This window comes from Leucoraja erinacea, chromosome 11 (assembly GCF_028641065.1).
Source record: "Leucoraja erinacea ecotype New England chromosome 11, Leri_hhj_1, whole genome shotgun sequence".
In the NCBI taxonomy this organism is placed as follows: domain Eukaryota; kingdom Metazoa; phylum Chordata; class Chondrichthyes; order Rajiformes; family Rajidae; genus Leucoraja; species Leucoraja erinaceus.
In genome coordinates, this window is record NC_073387.1 from 34,627,775 (window position 1) to 34,651,223 (window position 23,449).

The 23,449-nt window shown below is 40.0% G+C and overlaps 1 protein-coding gene across 2 annotated transcripts in view; it reads left to right on the plus strand.

The window, feature by feature from the left end:
- Positions 1 to 23,449, plus strand: part of sh3pxd2b (SH3 and PX domains 2B) — a 224,228-nt gene that overhangs the window by 185,423 nt on the left and 15,356 nt on the right. For both annotated transcript variants that reach the window (XM_055643008.1, XM_055643009.1), the window contains 2 exons: positions 6,611 to 6,724; positions 13,004 to 13,121. In XM_055643008.1, the coding sequence (XP_055498983.1) occupies positions 6,611 to 6,724; positions 13,004 to 13,121 (232 nt within the window). The remainder of the gene's footprint in view (positions 1 to 6,610; positions 6,725 to 13,003; positions 13,122 to 23,449) is intronic.

Here is a 23,449-nt window from a genome sequence, read left to right on the forward strand (position 1 = left end):
CGGGCAAAGCGGCTGCCTCACCCGCTGGGTTTCTCCAGCATTTTTGTCTACCGCTAAACGTCAATGATTCTGGGAATGCTAAGGCGACAGGGTGAGAGAGGGGGAGTGGGAGAGATGGGGAGCGGGAGAGAGGGAGGGAGAGAGCGAAAGACAGAGAGACGCAACGTGGGTCGGTAGGTGAATGACTAACCTGCACACCAAGAAGAAGCCGATGCTCACGGTCCGGGGCCCTCACTCATGATGATGAGTTTAAAGAAATTCTCAATGTGTCATCAATGCATCGGTCTACGTTCCTCAGTGAATGTAATTGTGTTTTAAACACGTATTAATGACGCCGCGTGAATTTTATTCAAGGGAACACGGCGTCATTAATACTTGTTCAAAACACAATAACATTTATTGAGGAATGTGGATGGGATGCATTGATGACATTGTATAACAACGTGTTAACTAATTGATGTTACGAAGTGTTAACAGTACTAGTTAACAAATCGTTTGTGTCTGATGGCCGTGCAGCGGTTGTTATACGTGTTCATTTAAAAAAAAATCTGGATTGCGAATTAAAAAAAAAATCTTTATTTAGTAAAGAGAATTCGTATTTCCGTACGAAAAACGGAACATTAGTGCGGGGGCCCCCCTTAGGCGCGGGGCCCAATTGGGAGCAATCGGTCAAATCGGCTTAAAGCCGGCCCTGGTCACTGCACTGACTAAAGAGGAACTGGTGATAAAAAGACTTGACCTGATCTCAGCTTTTGCCTCCTCTCAGCTGTATATCCATTTCAAAAATCTAGTGACAAATCTGTAAATTTAACCATGACTTCAAAAGTAAGATAATTTCAAGTTACGTTAATGGTTATCCGAATAAAGTTCGAAAGTTAACTTGGGAGAGTTAACTCTGAGGAAGGATGTGCTGGTTCTGGAGAGGGTCCATAGGAGGTTTACGGAATGATCCCAGGAATGAACGGGTTAACATATGATGAGCTTTTGATGGCGTTGGGGCTCTGCTTGCTGGATTTATAGAAAAATGAAGAGGGACCTCGTTGAAACTTATAGAATAGTGAAAGGCTTGGATAGAGTGTATGTGGAGAGGTTGTTTCCACTAGTAGGAGAGTCTAGGCGCAGAGGCCATAGCCTCAGAATAAAAAGATGTTCCTTTAGGAAGGAGATGAGGAGGAATTTCTTTAGTCAGAGGGTGGTGAATCTGGAATTCATTGCCACTGAGGCTGTGAAATCCAAGTCAATGGATACTTTGACGGCAGAGATGGATAGATTCTTGATTAGTACAGGTGTTTAGTTTAGTTTAGAGATACAGTGCAGGAACAGGCCCTTCGGCCCACCGGGTCCACACCGACCAGCGATCCCCACATATTAACACTATCCTACACACACGAGGGACATTTTTTACATTTAACAAGCCAATTAACCTACATACCTGTACGTCTATGGAATGTGGGAGGAAACTGAAGATCTCGGAGAAAACCTACGCAGGTCACGGGGAGAACGTACAAACTCCGTACAGACAGTGCCCGTAGTCGGGATCAAACCCAGGTCCCCGGCGCTTTGGGTGTCAGGGGTTATGGGAAGAAGGCAGGAGAATGGGGTTAGGAGGGATAGATGGATCAGCCATGATCGAATGGCCGAGTCGACTTGATGGGCCGAATGGCCTAATTCTGATCCTATCACTTATGAACATGAAGCATAATTTCTGCTGCAGTCCTGGAGAAAATCCACTGGGAGAACCTGCGGTAAGCTACTCCTTTTGACAAGTCTACTGCCTGATTTATGGCCGATTTTACCAGTGCCAATAATTCTCTGGGTGGTTTTGAGGCAATTGAGCAACTTATGTTGTCTGACAAAAGCAGAAATATAAATTTACAGCTCAACCTTTCTTTGAGGTGCTTGTTATTGCAGCTACCATTGTCCATCCTTTGCCAGGACATTAAAATTGCTAAGTCAGCGTGTGGATAATTTCTGGATTTTTATGTTTATTTTCTCACACACACATTAAAAATCAGCAGCTAGCATATGAAAGCTTCTCAGTTTCTCTTTGACCATATATGTTCATACATCCAAGACGATAGACTATAATTCAGTTTATGTAAATAATGTATCTCTGCGGTCAAATATTTTGGCTTCTAATTTCGCTTAAAATAGCTTGGCAGCGTAATGCTGGTTAAGATTCTTAGCTCCTGAAAACTACCAAATTGCCAAATATTAAAACAAAAGTTCAACTAAAGATGGTTTCCTGTAAAGCAGCATTTGTAACCCAAACATAAGCTGATTGAAAAAATACCCCTGAAATCTCCAGACCTGACCATTCCAATGATATCTTACTAGTGTTCCTTTTATCAATGGCTTTATGTTCATTCAAAAATTTGCTGCCAACTTTCTTTTCCAGAACTATTTAAATTCTTCAGAGCCTTGCTCTTCCCTACATCTGTACAGTTTCTCACAGCAAGCAAAACTCTGTGTCTCTCTAGCTCAGGATGTTCTTACCTCATACGCTCTATGGTCCACTCTCCGATCTTGACCCGTCTTAACATATTTCTTTGATAAAACTTTGAAAATACATTCTAATTCTAATCTTTCACTTCTAAAGCTCCGCAGAAATACCTTTGGTCGTTTTTCTACACGAAAGATTAACATATAATAACATAAATTATTATCATTGAATAATAAAGGGTGGCACAGTGGTGCAGTGGTAGAGTTGCTGCCTTACAGCACCAGATCTGGGCTTGGTCCTTACTATGGGAGCTGGCTGTACGGAATTTGTACTTTCTCCCCGTGACCTGCGTGGGTTTTATCCGAGATCTCTGGTTTCCTCCCACATTCCAAAGATGTACAGGTTTGTAGGCTAATTGGCTTGGTAAAATTGTATATTGTTCCTAGTGTATGTAGGATTGTGTAAGTGTACGGGGATCGCTGGTCGGCGTGAACTCGTTAGGCCAAAGGGCCTGTTGCTGCGCTGTATAGAATAGAATAGAATAGAATAGTTTCTTTATTGTCATTGTAACATGAACCATGTACAACAAAATTTAAAAATGTCAGCCAGTCAGTGCACCATTCAAACATTTCTAAAAGCTAACGATACATAAAAGGTAAAATATTAAAAGATAAACAACTAAAGTAAATATCACGAAAATAGCACGCATAAACACCCAACCCTCAATCCTTCTGTCGATTTCACAGTGTATAACAGTCCCTTAGTATGTCTCGCCCCTGCGTTCCTTGGCGGCTACATTTAGTACTTTTATAGCAGTGGGGTAAAAACTGTTTTTTGGTCTGTTCGTCCATGTCCTTGTAGATCTGTACCGTCTGCCTGACGGCAACAGTTCAAACAGGGAGTGTCCGGGGTGGGAAATGTCCTTTATGATACTCTGGGATTTTTTGGTGCAGCGGGAACTGTGTAAGTCCTCCAAGGTAAGGAGAGGGCAGCCGACAATCCTCTGGGTGTTGTCAATGGCCCTCTGGAGCGCTTTCCTCTGAGCCGCTGTGCAGCTGGTGTACCACACGCATACACAGTATGTTAGTATGCTCTCAATGGAGCACCGATAAAAAGGCAGCAGCAGTCTCTGAGTGATGTTATTCTTCCTGAGCACTCTCAGGAAGTGCAGTCTCTGCTGGACCTTTTTCAGCAGCGCAGTGGTGTTCACGCTCCACGTCAGGTCCTCCTCAATATGGATTCCCTGGAAGCAGAAATCCGCCACCCTCTCCATACAGTCCCCTCTGATAGTCAATGGTACCATGTCCGTTTTAAGGTACCATGTCCGTTTTTATCTCTATCCTGAACTAAGCCTAACTAAACAAAAACTAAAATGCAGAGTGCCCAAGTAACTGCATCACACAATCTGATGTTACTGATTTCTGTCCATCTCGGTGAAGCAAACTTATTTTAATGGATTGAGAATAGTTTTCAATATACTATAGAAAAAGAAAATGTATAGACGTAATAATTGTTTTAGCCTATTTTGCTTCTTTCTGTTCATCATTTGATCTGGAATTAGAGTGTATACTGACTGCTCTTGTGTTAACATTAGCATCCCATAGTTTTCTCTTGCACTGAGATTGTGAACTGATGATTGCCAGACATACAGAAGTGAGCTAGCAGATCTTCATGTCTCTAGTCTCCCTTAATATTCTTATCTGTGAAAGTGAAAATACATTCTGGATTTGGCTAAGTAAAGTATAATCAGGTTTTCAAAGAATATATTTAAAAATAAGTTCAATAAACAATGTTATGATATTTCCTGCAGCTATAAAACAATTAAGTGAAATGATGAGTGAATGATAATTTGATCAAGTATGGGCTCCCCTCGCAGCTCAATCCATAATTCATATATTTTGGTTACAAAACAAAAAGAACGAAAAATGTAGCGCTACAATTTATATTGTCTGCTCTGTACTTTTTTACGTTGAGAGGCAATGGATTGATGTGTAATTTAAAGATGCATGGAAAAGTAATACTGTTAAAGCAAAAATGCTGTACAAATAGGAGAATAACATAGGTCACCTCACAGTAAAAAACATTGACATACATATGGAACGGATTCAAGTCAATCTGGATTGCAAGGAAATAAGTCTAGACTATTGGCAACAGTCCATCGTCATTTGTTCATGTTACGGTTTAGTTCTGAAAATCCTTTACAAGGAAGAGCTATTGAATTGTGGTTTGTAATAAACATTAGATATATGTGGTTTGGTAGCCCAAATTTTAGCCCCGGTGACAAATGTGATTGCTTTTATCAGTAAAGTATACCATAAGATTAGAATGACGTGCTACTTAAATATACTTTGTCCTTTCTTCGACAATGTTAAGTAGAGGTGCAGATAATTCCATTCAACTGAAAGTCTATGAGAGAGATTGGAATATAGAACATTGTCACCTATCACTGTACTTACCATATCTAGCTGTATGAACATTAGCGAAGGAGAGAGAAGATGGAGCAAGAGACGTTGGATGGATAATTTCAATATCTATCACCAAAGGTGTCTATGGGCACCACCATCAATCACCAAACTAATTGAGTACTAAAGGAGAAAGTGGTGAAAGAACCAACATGGAGGGGAAAACACTACACCACCTCACTAGCCTTCACCAGCCTTCCTGGTACAGATGCATTCATACATAATAACATTGGTAAGAGCACTCTTTAATCAGTCCTTGGAGAATTTAAGTCCTGCCTTCAATTTGCAACACGCTCCATTTTGAAGCAGACAGATGGACAGACGGTCATACATATTGGAAACTGGCCCTTTGGCCCACTTAATCCATGCCAGCCACAAGTCTCCCATTCACACTAGTCCTGTGCTATCTCATTATTGCATCCACTCACAACAAGCAAGGGAAAATTTACAGAGACCTATTAACCTACGAAACGGCAATGTGGGACGAAACTGGGGCACCTGGAGGAAACCCACCCTGTCATAGAGGGGACATAGAAACATAGAAAATAGGTGCAGGAGTAGGCCATTCGGCCCTTCGAGCCTGCACCGCCATTCAATATGATCTTGGCTGATCATCCAGCTCAGTATCCTGTACCTGCCTTCTCTCCATATCCCCTGATCGCTTTAGCCACAAGGGCCACATCTAACTCCCTCTTAAATATAGCCAATGCACGTACAAGTTCCGCACAGAGCACATCCAAAAATCAGGATTGAACACGGGTTTTCGGCGATGTGAGGGAGCTGCAACACTGTGCCGCCCCGTTAGGCTATTTGCTTGGCAGTACTGTCAGGCTAAATGAGTTAAAACATGCACAAGGCACTGAATGCTTTGTCGGATCTTAACTGTAGGACAGTTTTTTGTGGTATCTTGAAGCATGTGCTCGGTATACCTCCTGCAAAAGAAGAGGAGCTCGCGTATTTTAACTCCATGTTTACAATTTACTCCCGATGGCTGACTTCCCAACCTTAGCAAGCAAATGGTGATAAACAACGGATGTTGGTCACCTGTGATATCATTTGGTTGGTGGTTCTATGCTGGCTTTTGTGATCCTGAGTCGGAATGGATTCTTTCAATGGATGTCTACATTTCCCCTGGGAGAGGAGGCTCAGTGATGTGTTTCTTCTCTTGCATATGTAACAAGGTACTTACTAATGTTTCACTAACCCTCCATCTTTGCTGAATTTCCTGCATTAATAGCAACTGAGGCAGACACGGTTTACTGCACTTTCATGTCACAAGTTCTCATGCATAATGTACTTTCAAACAAGAGAATTCAATGGGTAAATAACCTACACCCCACCAGAACCTATATTTCAGTCAAAGTTATTCACTATACAAATTTTAGTCGGCATTTGTGCCATGGAGATGCTGCTTTCTATGAGGACAATGGAAACCGTTTCTAAAATTCCTTTGGCAAATTTCACATTAAGTGTGGAGGCAGCATTGGGATCAGAGACATTCTAATCTGCTGCAATGGTGAAGAAACCATGATTGAAACAAAGAAAAATGGTGACCATACTGGAAAGAAGACTGAAGCAATATTTAAAGCCCTGAGGAAGTCATTAGTCAGAGAGATTTTACAACTGCAACAGGTCATTGCAAATACATTAAACAATCATTAAAGAGATTTATACATTTGATGAAATGTGACATTTGTATTTGCAGGGTGGTGGTTTGTCAGCACAGCTGATGAGCAGGGATGGGTTCCTGCCACGTGTCTGGAGCCCCAGGATGAAGCTCAGGATGACCTTTCAATTGTTAGCGCCAAGCCAGGGGAAGGTAAGCAGCCAAAACAAACAAGGCGTTTTATTCAGATAAAGCTTGTTCTGTTCCAACTTGAAAACGTTTATTTATAACGCTTTCAGAACTGACTATACATATTAGTTCATTATATGGTAAATATTATATGCATTTATTAATTATGAGTATGATATGTTTATAACTATGCTAAATTGAGTTATTGCCTTCTGGAAACAAACAAAATATATTTTAAAGCCAAATTAAAGCAGTTAAAAAATTCAGACATCTTCCACAAATGCAAACAATTTAAACCCATACAGTAGATTTTAAAAACATTTTTGATTAGAACACAATTTTCATTGAATACTTGTACATTTTTCCTCAAGAGAGGGGAATAACTTTGTTTTATTTGGTTGGAACTTTGTCAAAAGACATCAGCCTTGGCTCAATGAAGGCTTCTTAGTACTACATTAAAAACGTCTTGGAATCAAGCCCGTAACAGGGCTTGAGGGCATAACCTGACATTTCAGTGAAGTACCAAAGCAATGTTGTATGTTAAAGGTGTCATCTTTATCATCCATACAGAACCCATCTGCCCTCTCTAATAAAAATAAACAAACTCATGGACGTATTTGCAGAAAGTAAAATCTGTTCTTCCCTTGTTCCCAATCGCCATTTATATCACAACCACCATTGTTTTTGTTAAAAGAGTAACAGAACATCTGGTTATTAATCTCAATGTTGTCTGTGGGACTGTATTTTGATATGGGCTGTTGTGTTTCCTGTTTTAGAGCTGTGACCATACTGAAAAGTATCACTTGACGATGAATTATGAAAGACACGATTCTCTTGTCACTAAATTCTCTTGGCACTAAACGTTTTGTTATGAAAGATACAAAATTCTCTTTTTTGCCATTATTTCTCCTTTCTCCCAAGTAATCACATTTCCTTGTACTTCAGCAACTAAACTCACAAAAAGGGCTTTGAACCACACCAAAAGTTCGCTCACTTTATCATTAAAATCGATGTGTTTCTAAGTATTTTTTAACTATCGAGTAGCAAATTAGTTCACCAGTATTCTATACAGAGAAACAAAAAATGTGGAGTGGAGTCAGAGTTTTAAAGAGAGTGAATATTGGAAATGTAAAAAAACTGCAGATGTTGGAAATCTAACAATAAAACTAGAAAATACTGGAAATACATAACAGGTAGGTCACATCTGTGGGAAGAGAACCAGTTAACACTTCAGTTTGAAGACTCTTTGTCAGAAGGGTTTTGGTTCCAATGGTTTTGACGAAGGGCCTTCAACTTGAAATGTTAACTATTTTTCTTCCCGTAAACGCATCCTGATCTGTGGATTATTCCCAGCATATTCTGTTTCTATTTTAGACATATCCTTGACAGTGGTTTAAGATCAAGGGCAATGAGTTCCCACCAAGAACGGCCTCAATGCGCTATTTCCACAATATCAATAAATCAACGTGTCTTGGGCTTTTGGTATTCATTAATATAACTCCTAATGTACTTTCTATATATAATATGACTCCTAGTGTGGAAAGAGAGATTTATGGATCACTTCATTATAGATATTGGACAGGGAATGAACTGATCAACATGCACGGATATAATTTATTTATTCATGTATCTGTATCTCTATGGAATGCCCAAATGCATCGTGTAATGCACCAATTATATTCTCTCCTGCCCTTGGCAGTGCTTTCAATTAGATAGTAGCTATAGATTAAACCACAAAATGCTGGAGTAACTCAATGGGCCAGGCAGCAACTGTGGAGGTGATAGATAGGCAATATTTCTATTTGGGACTCTTTTTCAGCTAAAGATTATTCAACAAAATGAAAGCTGAAATTTATAATGAGATTAAACATAAATCATCTGATAACAGTGGTGTTTTAATTTTTGCTTAATACTTTATTTTAGAGTTACTTGAATTTCTCCAGAGAGTTGAGAATTATTTTTGTTTTGTTAGAAATATTTCAATTATTCAAGGGAATAATGATTTTTTTTCCATATCGTATTGCTTAACAGTTGTAACAGTTGTAACAACAGTTATTATATTATTTAGCTCGGCCTCTATATATTTAGATGTCTTTCTGTCTCCATTTATAGTTTAACATCTCACTATTTATTCATATTTTAAAGAATACATCTTCAACAGATGTTGATGTATAAACATTATGTAATATTTTCTATGTTCTGTTGTGATAATTTTGCAAGTGTGTTTGAATTACTCTATGGTAAATCGTTTTAATTGCCCATGGTAACATTTTAAGAATGAAGCAAGTTTTATCAGAGTGCATTTAGAATCATTAATGAACTTTTTATACTCTGTGATCACTTCCCACTTCCCAACATGCTGACAGTCATTAAGCCATTCTGGTCTTTGCCACGACATGTCGGTCGCCGTCGGACTTTAGGAGACTTGTACATCAGTATCTGGGGTCAAGGTGGATGGACACAAGTGCTTGCTGTTATGGAGTCTTGTGTATCTGCTTGCTATATCTATTCATGTGTCTCATCCATGTGTTTTGCATGAACTTGCTCAGCAGAATTTGCTTTGCTACATTTAGCTTTGATTTATATTAACCGTACAATCCCAAAAAATGTTTGCTAAATTCTCAACTCATTGCCCGTAGATATAATCTGTAGTCTTGCGCCAACTGTCGAGTGTTATTGTAGCAAGGTGATCCTTGGTTGTTATAGAAGCCTGACAATGCCATGATACATTACCTGTCCACTACACTTATTTGAGTTCTTACATAGGAAATTCATTTTGCACTTTCTAATTTGTACAGGGCACATCCTAATGTACTCCCATCAGATTGCAAATTTTGAGTGAAAAATATCCTTCAAACATTTTAAATTCCAGATGAATCTTACGCAATGTCCTCTGCCATCATTCCATTCTAATATCTATCATTGCATAAATTAGTGGATTGACATCAAGTATCCTTAATTGGCATCCTAATTCAACTTCCAACTACCTATCTAAATTTGCACTTCACATTTCCTAATCAGTGTCCAAGAAGGAACTGCAGATGCTGGAAAATCGAAGGTACACAAAATTGCTGGAGAAACTCAGCGGGTGCAGCAGCATCTATGGAGCGAAGGAAATAGGCAACGTTTCGGGCTCCATAGATGCTGCTGCACCCGCTGAGTTTCTCCAGCAATTTTGTGTACCTTCCTAATCAGTGTCTATTTGTTCTGTTGTGTTAACATGCTGTGAAGCACTGTTTCTGGCTGTCTTTTTCTTTCCATTCAGAACCTCATGCGTTCAAACGTGGAGTATGTCTTTTGCGACCATGTTTACAAAGTTAGAGTGTTAAACAGCATTAGAACTTGCCTTTTGGCTGTTATTCATATGCACTAATCTTTTTTTTAAATTCCCCCAACATTCCATCAACACCCCTCAGTTTCTTTAACCGCTCACCTGCGCACCAGTAGCAAGTTACTGTGGTCAATTAATCTACCAACCAGCGTTTTTTTGGGAGGTGGGGCGAACTAGCACACGGAAGAAATTCACACTGTCTCTGAGAGAATGGGTACACTCTACACAGCCAACATCAGAGGTCAGGATTAAACCCAGATTGCTGGAGGTGTGAGGCAGCAGCTCTACTAATGATTAGTTTCCTGTCTCACATTGGGTATATCTTTCCTATTTTAATCATAATCCATTAAAAACATTAATTAAAAACATTAATATATTTTGCCTGGAAATTGAATCACACGGCATCATTTGTTCTTTATATGATTTCATTTTTAGTCAACAAATACCTAATGAAGTAGAAAATTTGGGGCAAAATGCATGAAGTTCAGGATTTTGTTTCTTGCTTCTTGAGGAAACTAATGCACAGAAGTTCAGATGAGCCCTGATGTGTGCAGTGGTCCAATGTTCCACTTACACAGAATAGAATCCTTATAAATCTTATTACAACTACGACACATACTTACAGGAAGTCTCGCCTGAACAGGAACCACCAATAGGAATGGAACTTAGCTGGGGGGTAATGAATATATTTTTGGTAACCCTTGATGTCACCCCTTTTGTCAATTTTGAATTTGAGAAGATCGACACAAAATACTGGAGTAATTCAGCGGGACAGGCAGCATCACTATAGAGAAGGAATGGGTGATGTTTCGTATCGAGACCCTTCAAACTTGAAGGTTGTTTTTAATTCCAGGCACTCTTTCTTTGTTTTCAATGATAAACACGTCAATATGTGACACAGGATTATCTAGTTCAGGTATAATACCAGGACAACTGCACTTGTACTCGTATCCAAAGAAAAGCACTTTTGTGAGAAATTATTAATTATGTTTAACCCAAATTTAATTAGCACTCAATGTACATCATAAAGTCAATATTATGATTCACAATATGATTTCTGAATCTTAGAGGGCCTGCCCCGCTAAGGCGCTCTAATCTGCGAGTTCTGGCGAGTTTGACCTTGACCCATACTCGCAGCATGGTCGACACGAGGCCGTAGGAGGTCTTCGTAACTCTCCTTCATGCTCGAGAGTGCTCTCCACGTACTCGAGGCTTCAGCTGGTTGCGGCATTTCAATATGTTAAAAAATGCCCGCGAGTAAAAAAAGGTCGCCATGGAAAAAATCGATACTTTTTTTACTCGTAGGTTTAGTCGTAGTAGGTCGTAGTAGGTCGGCATGTTAGTCGTAGGTAATCGAGGATAATCGAAGATAGTCGAAGGTAGTTGTAGATAGTCTTCATCATAGTCAAAACGAGGTCGAAGGGAGATCGAAGGAGGTGGTCTTCACTCTCCACTATTCGGTGTCCAATTTTCCCGAAGTTAGTCGTAGCTGGTCTTCAATATAGTCGAAGGAGGTCGAAGGAAGTCTTCTACATCGTCGAAGGAGGTCTTCAACATGTCATTTTTTCGAACTCTCCTAAACTCTTCTAAACTCGCCAATTACATTGCCCAAGTGGGACAGCACCTTAATCAGTGTATTTGTAAGAACTCATTTCAAGAGTCAAGTCAGAAAGCAAGTGTTCATTTGTCATAGATACTGACAACATAACAATGAAATACTTATTGCAACTTAATAAGGCCCATAAACACAAAAACATGGAGATTATATGTAATAATCAAAAATACATTAAATTAATCACCGTAACCATAATAGTTCAAATAGTACAAGCCAAAGTCTGTTTTGCAACCAAGGGCACAGTCCATAGAGAATAATTGTCACAGTGGTTAGTTCAATTCAGTTTAGTTTATTGTCACGTGTATCGAAAAGCTTTTGTTGCGTGCTAACCAGTCAGCGGAAAGACAATATATGATTACAAGCCAACAGTATATAGATACATGATAAGGGAATAACATTTAGTACAAGGTAAAGCCAGCCAAAGATAGTCCGAGGATCACCAATGAGGTAGATAGTTCAGGACTGCTCTCTGGTTATGATAGGATGCTTCAGTTGCCTGATAACAGCTGGGAAGAAACTGTCCCCAAATCTGGAGATGTGCGTTTTCATGCTTCTATACCTTTGCCCAAAAGGAGAGCGGAGAAGAGGGAGTGGCCAGTCTGCGACTTGTACTTGATTATGTTGCTGGCCTTGCTGAGGCAGCGTGAGGTATAAATGGAGTCAATGGAAGGGAGGTCGGTTTGTGCGATGGTCTGGGCTGCATCCACAATTCCTGCAATTTCTTGTGGCATATTGTGTAAAGTTTAAAGAGAACAAGCATTAACTGAGTTCAAGAGCCGCAACAGTTAAACACAATTTCAGTTTAGGTTTTATTATATAATAATGAAAACAGTCTGTTTCCCCTGTTGCCAAAAAACCTCATTCAGTGTTCTGGTGAGAGTAAAATTACTTCCCATATAAAGCAGTTCAAAATTGCTTTCCTTAACAAATTGTGTAGCTTATTTCATGTTTGTGGAGCACAGTGATAATATTATTTTCTGATGAAACTCACCACAACAGCTGAGCAGTGGAAATTTAGTTGGAAAAACCTGCATGATGGTCATGTTTCCTAGAGTCATAATATACCTGTCACTGTGCCCATTTGGTTTCTCCTACATAACCATTCCTTCCCTCCACACTGCTCTTGCTGCAGCATGAAGTGTTAAAATTTTTTAATTAATTTGCTGTCGATCGATAAAAGCGCATTCCATTAATTTGGACACTGCAAAATTCAGTGTTATGTTTTCAGTTATTCATAAACTTAAGTGTCATTTAGTTTATTTTCCAGACCTTCAAACATCATTGCTATTCATGCTTTAGTTTTGCTAACTTTTGCGACGTGCTGTTTTGAGTGCAATGTAAACTTGTTTTTTTTCAGAGGAGAACTTTGTGGTCATTTATCCATATACGGCAAGAGATAATGATGAGATTGATTTGGAAAGAGGTGCAGTGGTGGAAGTCATACAGAAGAACCTGGAAGGCTGGTGGAAAATCAGGTAATTCAGATAACTCTTTGAGGGGAATCATCATTGCTGTATGGATATAAGTTTATACATATTTTATTTGAGTCATGAGTGTTTTATTGTTATGTGTTCCAAAATTGACCAATGAAATTGTTACTCACAGCTGCACAACATATATATATATATAAAATATATATATTTTAAACAAGCAATAATAGTGCAAAGGTAACAATAATGCCCCCGTCCATGTAGTTCAGACCTTATTTGGAGGTTGCAGTGTTTAATCGCCTGATTGTTGTAGGGAAAAAGCTGCTGCAGAACCTGCAAGTTACAGTTTTCAGGCTCCTATACCGTCTTCTTGATGGCAGGAGTGAAATGAGAGTGGGGCCAGGGTGGTGCGGGTCTCTGATGATGCTAGCTACCTTTTTGAGGCAGCGACTCTTTGTAGATCCCTTCGATGGTGGGGAGGTCAGTACCCATGAAGTACTGGCCGTGTTCACCACTTTTTGTAATCTTCTTTGCTCCTGGACGTTCAAGTTGCCGAACCAGGCTGTGATGCAACCAGCCAATATTCTTTCTACTGTACATCTGTCGAAGTTCATACCAAATAACCCCTAATTTTCTATGGAGGTAGAGGCATTGATGGCCTTTCATTTATGGTGATCTGTTCTGGGTGCAGAACAGATCACAGATATGCATGCCAGGAATTTGAAGTTTTTTATTCTCTCCTCCACCGTCCGTCGATGAAGACAGCTTTTTGTGAATCCTTGACCTTCAGTCAATCAGTTCCTTGGTTTTACTGACATTGAGAGCAAGGTTGTTGTTCTGGCACCATTTGGTCAGTAAATCCATCTGACTCTGACTCAGTGTCTCCTGTAATTTGGCAAACAATGGTGGTGTCGTCGACAAATTGGTAGATGGGGATGGAGCTTTGTTTGGCTACATATCATGAGTACAGAGCAAGAGGGTGGGCACGCAGCCTTGAGGTTCTCCTGTGCTGATGATTATCGAGGAGGAAGTGTTGCTGCCAATTCACACAGATTACGTTCTGTTGATGAGGAAGTTGAGTATCCAATTACAGAGGGATGCGCAGAGACCCAGTTCCATCAGCTCAGTAACTAATTTGGAGGGGATTATTTTGTGGAACACCAAGCTGTTGTCTATGAGCAATAGCCAAACATATGTGTGTTTTATTGTGCAAGTGATTCAGTGCAGAGTGGAGACTCAGTGAATTTGCATCCTCCTTTGACCTGTTGCGTATTTACTTTACTAAATTTAATTTTCACATGAACATTTATTCACTTATTCTATGAGGTGCAAAATTTGTTTGATGTGGCAACACAAACAGCCTTAAACTCCTCCCAATTTGAACTGTCTGCTGCTTATATGAAGTCGCCCCAAAAGAAAAGCTTGTTAATAGTTTGACTGAAGCCTACAACATAAAATCTAGTGAAAGGCCAGCTTTTAAATGGCATCCCCTCTGTTTTAATGCTAAGTACTGATGTTGGCAAAAGAGGATGTAACTTCCTTATAGTTACAGTGCAAATGTGGAAGACAAACTTGGCATTGATGTGAGATTGAAAACTACTGTTACAGACTTATGCCCGCCATAATTATCTTACTCACTTGAGTTACATCAATGGCTCCAAGCTGCGGTCTGTGCCATGCGAGGCATTCCCATTGCACATATCTACCTGTTTGGTAAAATAACCCCGAGATCTAACAATAGTACTTTTGGGTTTTTAACTATTTCACCCTTTCTAAAAACAAATTGATTAACTCGTTACTAAGATGAAGTATGCTGTGCATTGATATTTTATTTTACAATAGATGAATGTCGTGGTAATCAGTGAATTCACTTCATTTGCACCATACATCCTCTCAATGGTTAGCAATTAAACACATAAAAAAGATACCGAATTCCCCAATAATAATGTAGCGCCTAATGCAAATAAGATGACTTTAACTGCTCTTGCAGCATTTCTATCCGTTTTGGTTTTGGTGAAAGCCTTATGAGCTTTTTTCCCCTTCAAAACAGCATCCGGTTTCAAAAAATGTGCTGGCAGGCATTGTCCCAACCTCTAGTTTATGTCTTGCTGTTCACAGTCAGAAAGTGAGCTCAGTTTCCAGCACAGTGGAGCGGAGGTCCTCTTTGATTAACAACAGTCTAAAAAATTGTGGGTGAAAACAACATTACTGCCAACCTATTTTCCACTTACTGCAGTGTATTTATTCACATATAATTTAAATGCTAGTTTATTTTTAATATCTTAGGCAGGAAGTTGGATTTCATCCATATTTAGTTGCACCAAATTTTTTCTCAAATGTTAGCCAAAACACCAAATCAGAAATTGGAAAACCTCTGCTTTAAGAAATTGTTATCACGTTTTACTTCCTGTAAGCAGTAACAAAACCTAAACTTCATTGTTTCCCAGTTACTGTTGTTTGTATGTTGACTCTAAGAAAGTGTCTCAGTGCTGTTGAAGGATAACTCTCTTCACACCAAGCATCAGGTCAAAGATTGAGGAGGGGGGGTGGGGGGGGGGGGGGGGGGGGGGGGGGGGGGGGTAGATAAGAAGTTGGTAGATAGAGTAAGGAAACCGGTACGGGGACAGTAGATTGCAGCCTATTGAAAGCAGTCCAGTAGCTTGCTATGGTAACAGAACTACTACACACAGTTGTACACAATATTTCCATGGCAAAGAAAATGATGAAAGGTTGATTGTAAATTTGCTGGTTACTGCGAGAAGGCACTCAAGTGTGTTATCTGCATTTCCTTTTTCTCAAGGAAGCCTACCACCTGGCAAAGCTTTGAAGATTGTCCACATATTGCTGACTTTAATAGCAGAAGCAACCAACAGTCAATGCATTTAGTGGGAAGCTCCATAAGCACTTAAGGGTGAAAGTAATGGAATGATATGCAGGTAGGATTAGGCACAATCAGGAAGGAGAAAGGTTGTTTGCTGCATAGAAGAATTGGGGTCTGTGTCATACTCTCATGACCAGAACCAATTTTCATTAAATCAAAATTGTGGATTACATTGCATGAAGAAAGCGCTAAATGAAGCAGGCACTTGGCTCTAATTTTACGCACCAGAATTTATGCACCATAATTTTACGCACCAACTTACCCACCAGAATTTCACTCTGCTTTGTATGGGTGGGACCAATTTAACCATTCATTCCATTTCAGATGGGCCAGTAATTGAGCTAAATTTTTGCCCTCACTCTGAACTGTAATGTTATAGGGCTTGTCTATCCCTACTGAGCTCTCTTGTCACTGGTAAGGCTTGAATTAATGTGCCCTCTTTATAAACAGTACATCTTGTGAGTAAATAGTTAACTTATTTATCCAGTTTGAAAATATGATGTAACTTTCTTTCTTTCTTTAAAAACTGCTGTCCTCAGCAAGCTTCTTTTACTTGAAGTGGTTTAGTTTAATGTTGCCACTTCCTTTTTCCGGCTTCTTTTCCAGAATAGGGCTTATTATAGTTCTCTGAGCAAATAACCAGCATGTGAATAATGAGTCATTGGAGTGAGGATGAACAGATGTTAAGAGCTGAGCAGCTTGAAATCCTTTAATTACCCAATGTTTTTTTCTGTTCTTGCTCATCATACCATTTTATGCATTACAACTTCATACTAAAATACATGGTGGGTATATGGTCAGCATTGAGAATGCTGCATTATGGTAGTCTTCCCTTTGACACTCTGCTGCCCAGCCCCCCACCCCTTTTCATCAATTGCTTGGGGCTCAAATTAGACAGTGGGAATGGGAAATAATTGCCATTTTGCGATGGGAATTTCAGTGAATCTTGTTATTGCCGCATTTTCTGGTTAAGCAGACCAATAGGACTGCTGAGCTATTAAACCAGGAACATTGTATTGGTTCCATGGAAGATGCATGCACTAGCCAAGATGCTGTAACTATTACAAAATAACAAACTTCTCCACCATGGCCTTTCAGAGTGTTCCTGAGAAATGAATAATATCCTTGTGCTTTCTTGATGGCTGCATCCGTAATGATGGGACCCAATTAGGTTGCTGATGATATGAATTCCTATGAACTTAAAGGCTGTTGACCATCTTTACATCATCCCTGTTGTTGAGGACAGGGTTGTATTCATCACCCGGCTTCCTTGGGTTAACAACCAACTCTTTTGTCTCGCTGATATAAAGGGTTGTTATTATCCTGATGGCACACGTTTTCTGTCTTTTTCCGATATTTCACCCATCATGATCGCTGATCCAGTCGCCAACAGTTGTATCATCGGTGAACTTAAAGATTGTGATAAGGTTCACTACTTTAAAAACAGACAACTCACAATAACGTTAAGTAAACCAACTCGAGCTTTATGATCCACCATGTCCTTCAAGTAAGCAGTTGACTTTCCTGACTAAATGAACAAAGATTTGCAATATCTTTTGTATTCAAATTTATTGCTTGTCTCAATTGATGAAATGCTTACAGGCATCACAAATGAACTAAATAAAAATAAATAATGAAACATATTAAAAATAAAATTGAAATTGACTACTTTTAAAAAAAAGCACACATACTCACAAACATAACGTTGGCAAGTAACGGCACCAACCTCCCCTCCTTGTTCACCGTGACGGGGCCTTCAAGCCCCGCAGTGCGGAAGTGACGGAACCCCGACGGTGATCCACCTCAGTCAAGTAAGCAACAGACACTCCTGACTCGCTGGACCCCGCGTGCTCAGCGCCGCCCGTTGGGAGCTACTTCAATGAACAAAGAGTGGGGGGGGGGGGGGGGGGGGGGGGGGGGGGGGGGGGGGGGGGGGGGGGGGGGGGGGGTGGTGCAGTTCCAGCACTCCGGGCTTGCACGGTGTGTTTATACTGTGTGTGTCACCCGGCAGGCAAAGGCCGCGCCAATACAAAGATCGATAATAGTCCTCATGGTGAAGGATGCACCGCCAATATACACCACCACACTTTTACATAACTAAATAAACAAAAAAACAAAAAGATACCGGGCTGTAGGTGGAGGCTGCTGGCACCAGCGCCACCGGAAGTACAATACAATAAGTAGACACACTTTCAAAGACAAGATATTATCAGTTCAAGGTACTATACCACCACAGACAAAACATTTCAAAGGCAAAGACAACTTATCATTGTAGTTCCAAGATACACATCAACATGAGTCTCAATACATCAACCTAGGCTCTAGGTTGTCTCTCTCTCTTGGAATCAAAGATCCGAGAGCAGAGCAAGATAGTCCACTCGATGAAAAAGCCATAGCAGGTTATGGGTAATGTTTAGCGCCATTTCCATAACTGGCTTCCGTCTCCACTCTAGTATCTTTGCATTGGTCATGGGGTCTTCATATTGCTATTATTTTACCAAATACCACACAAATCATTTTTTTTCTCAGCAGCAGGTGATCATTTTGATATTCTTGCGTAGTCTTCCTTATTAACTTTGAACATACAAAATATTGCCATTAGGAAGGTGCTCCAGAAAACCCTGCACCCATTCAAGCCATCGTACCCCCCCCCTCCGACACCGAGTGATCACCACCCCCTATCTATTTTCCTTTGGTTGTTTTTTTTTTTTTAATTTCCCCCTTACCCTTTCCGTACTTTTTCGATAGTTGCCATGACCTGCTGATGTCATCCTTTGCCCTGCTCCTGGTCTCGGCCCGCTCCAATCCGCCGGACATGCTGTGTGTGTGTTAGTTTGGCGAAGCCTGAAGGGAGAAGCGCGACACCAAGAGCGAGCGAACGCACAGACAGACGGAAGAAAGCAACGATCATAGAGCGGAATAGGTGACATTTTGAGTGGAGACCCTTCTTCACACTGAATCAGGAGAAATAGGAACAAGAGATATAGACAGTACTAAGGACAAATGAATGGAAGATATGCCTATATCTCCCGTTTACTTTTCTCTTGGCTGTCAGTCTGAAGAAGGGTCACACACACAGCATGTCCTGCAGATCGGTGCGGGTCAAGACCAGGAGCACGGCAAAGAATGACATCAAACGGGTCATGGCAGTTATCAAAAAAGTCGACCACAAAATGTCACCTATTCCTTCTCTCCAGAGATGCTGCCTGATCCGCTGAATTACTCCAGCCTTTTGTGTCCGTCTTCGGTTTAAACCAGCATCTGCAGTTCCTCCCGATACAAGGCATGTGCTGTTTTAACTGAACGCATAACAGAAGTTGGGTTGGGTCAAAGATAGGGTCGGGTTTACTGAAATGGCAGAAGTTACGCTCCGTTTCGTACTACATGTCAGTCCATTGGATTATGCAGGAGTGGTCTATCTTACTCCGCTCTAGGATCTTTGCTTGGAATACAAGCTGCAATCTGGTCAAGTATTCCACCATGTATATTTTATATATTTAAAAGCATTTAAGATAACATTGTACTTGATTATACAGTTATGTGGAATCCTGAAGAGTGTAGAAGTGTTGTAGTACCTTTGGATGCAGGTACATGCCCTATGACTCAAAAATAGATACTAGAACAAGAGCTACAGGATAACTATTTCATGGTGCACTAGGTGTGAAAATACATGCACAGATGAATATCAGAGTTTGGCACACAGATGAAAGAAGGACATTGACTTCTAGCCAGTTAAGAATTAAGTACTGTTAATGCAATGGTTTTTTTCTGAATTTTGTGCTGCTGTTGATGAAATGATTACCTCATGAGCTATGACTGTATGAGGGTATGGGAACTTTTGCTGTAATACTTGAGGCTTTTGACATGCTGGGGAAAGGAAAGTGAGAATTTAGGTCATAACTTCTCATGCTTCTTGTTCACCAATAGGTCTGGTTAGGCAACCCGATGATCCTTTTGACTACCCTTGGAAACTATAAACACACTTGAGTTAATCTCAGTTGCACATGCACATGCCCACTGTAACAGCAAATGTTCCTGACTCACACATTGTGTTGCTACGAGAGTTGTGTTTGAAGATATATGAACAGGTTTAACCCATAAGGAAACACAAGTCAAATGCATACCATTTATTTAACAATGCACATACACTCCATCAATGGGCATTGTCTAGATTTGGCATTTTAGTTTCACATTATTTAGGCATATGAAGACAAAAGAGAAATAGATGCACAACAGCACCATCTATAGCCATCGCAGGAGCAGTCAATCCCAACAGTGCTGGATTGTGAAGTTATTCTTCAACCACCTTTAAACAAAAATCACAATTACATGCTATTGAGTTGATCAATATTTTCCATAGAAAAATGCCACAATTTCAATTTGTTGTAAACTGCTGTAATTAACTTTTTGTCCTAGAAAAGAGTAGAAAAGAAAACAAAAGTCACGGCATTGAGTTGAAATGTAATAATAAAGGCAATCTGTGATGCAGTTACACCAGCAATTCAAACTGCACCCAACTTGATGGTCAAATCACATTAGTTGTAATTTTTTTTTCAATTGTGTGGCTGCCTGGAGCTGAATTGGTAGCCCCCTCCCCCAAGTTATTGAAATTGCTTAATTTAATTGCCCAATACAAATTCATCTTCCACAGCCATTTAAGCTTGAATAATTTATATCATGTTAACATAATTTATAGCCTTTAGTTGCTACTGAACCAGTAAAGGAACAATGAAATTGTGCAGTCTTGCTCCTGTAGGATGATCCTAGAAGAATTTTAAATACTTTATTACCTTTTTGCTATCCCCTTATTTACCTATCTAATTTGACTTTAATTCCTCAATTGTCTCTATCTTTTCTAGTTTTCCCCTTCATTTTTAAATTCAATGGAGAATTGGAGGCTAAGTGGAAACCTGATAGAAGTATATAAACTTAATAAAGGCTTAGATAGGGGAGACAGTCCGAACCTTTCTCCAAATATAGAGATGTCAAATACATTGTTAAGGTGGAGGGGCAAAGTTTCAAGGAGATATGCATAAATGATATTGTCATTTAAGCTGTTTTAAGATGGGCATAGGGTATTGCAAGGGATGGAGATATGTCTTTCACATGCAGGCAAAGGAGATTAGTTTAATATGACATCATATTAATTTAATATTACATTGTGGGCCTGTCCCAGTGCTGCACAGTTCTATATACAATTGGTTAAAGATGATTTCACTTGAACCTTACATTCATTCACAACCAGAATTTATTGATAAAACACAAGGGGTTGAGAAATCAGAAATTTACAACACAAAAAAATGGTTGTACTAAGAATTGTTAAAACCCACAGAAAAACATGACACAAATCTGCTTCTATTCTGGCCATGGACCTTGAAGTGAAATTATTGAGGTGGATGCATTTGCAGAAAAAAAAGCGGCTCTGACATTTGGCACTTGTAGGATATAAAGTTAGAACATTGGGCATATTTCTACTAACTATGAATCCCACTCTAGCAACTTTGAAATGTAATTTCCGAGCAAACTGTGCCAATTAGAAAGAAGGAATGCTGGCTGTGGAAGTGTCTTTTCATTCACCATGTAAACAAAGATTCTAATGGATGAGTGCTATTGGTAATGAAAGTAGAAACACGAGATGAAACTGTTCAGATTCAGATTCAAACTTTATTGTCATTGTGAAGTGTACAAGTACAGAGACAACAAAATGCAGTTAGCATCTCACCTAGAAGTGCGAACACAGAATAATGGAACATTAAAATATATATATGTATATACAGTAGCAGTCCTGCAATTTTCGGGGGGGGGGGGGGGAAAGATCAGTCACTGGGGGAAGGAGTGTCAGGGGGGGGGTGGTGACTGGCAATCACCAAGGTGCAGAGTTAAGTAAGGTAACAGCCACAGGGAAGAAGCTGTTCCTGAACCTGCTGGTCCGGCAACGGAGAGACCTGTAGCGCCTCCCAGATGGGAGGATGGTAAACAGTCTGTGGTTGGGGTGAGAGCAGTCCTTGACGATGCTGCGTGCCCTTCGCAGACATCGCTTGCTCTGGACAGACTCAATGGAGGGGAGTGAGGAACCGGTGATGCGTTGGGCAGTTTTCACCACCCTCTGCAGTGTTTTCCGGTCGGAGACAGAGCAGTTGCCGTACCATACTGTGATACAGTTAGTAAGGATGCTCTCGATGGCGCAGCGGTAGAAGTTCCCACTTTCAATTAAGATTAGTATGAGGTTAGAACCTAATATGGAGATTACTAATCCATCAAATAAAACCTTGACATACGTCATTATTTCATGATTACATTTGGCTAATGCATTGTTGTATATTTGTAGTTGTCTCAACTAAAAATGTTGAAGTGTAATATGCAGGAATTTATTACTTTAGAAGAAATATATGCCGGATACTGATAATTTCCGTTTTTGTCAACGTCTTTCATTATTTCTACAGGATATGAATAATTAATTCAAGGATTAGTCACATTCCTATTGATGTAACCAAGAGAGGATGGATGAATTAACATCCGTTTGGTATCCTGGTCCCATGATTCAAACCAAATCATATTCCAATTCCTGTGAATGGATTTGTCATGGAAATTGTCTTTGTTGACTTAACCCCCCAAATAGCTATGAAATTTGCCCAGTTTGAAAATGACGTGGAACTCTCAATAGATGCTTATATGATTGTTTTAAAGGAATACAATCCAAAATCAGCTTCTGGGAGTGTTTACAGCTTAAAGGGATTAATAACAAGACCAAAACCTCAAAGCTAATGGCAAGCTACTGGCATCCCTGCCTTTCTCAATGCTTCAGAGATGTAAACAAGCTGTAGAAGGCACCAGGATGATAGTGGACTTTTTGAAGCAGGTGGGAACCTCAGAATGGAGTGGTGAGAGATCAAAGAATGTTAGTGAATACCTTTGCCAGCTGACCCTCACAGGCCCCAAAGAAATGGCCAGGGATTCCATCCGGAGGTCAATTAGGGATAGTCAGCATGGCTTTGTACACAACTGACTCCCCCCCCCCCCCCCCCCCCCCAATCTTTGCACATCCCCAATCCATTCCACTAGTCACTTTCATGCTCCCTGTATTTTGTGTTTTTATGACTGTTGGCAGATCAATGCCCCCCACCCCTGGGTTAAATAAAGTTCTATCGTATCGTATCATAACAGAGTTATGATCTCAGCCATAAATTTAGAGAAGTAATTTAGAAAACCCAGGAAATGTTTCAGTTCGGGGTGTTCTAAATGCTTTCCCCTCCATCGAGCTGCTGATTCAGTAATAGATAGAACAGGAAAGTGACATGTTCTCATATCAGTCGCAGATGGTGCATAACAGGAAGTGAATTCATCTCATAATGTAACCAGGAAGGTTTTGTGCCCTGATTGTTTATGCTGTATGATTGGGTTTCCCTGTAATTGGGGAAGTAAATAATACCATTTCATTCTTACTTTGAGAAAAAAAATCTCAAAATATTATAGCTAATGTTAACTTTGAGGT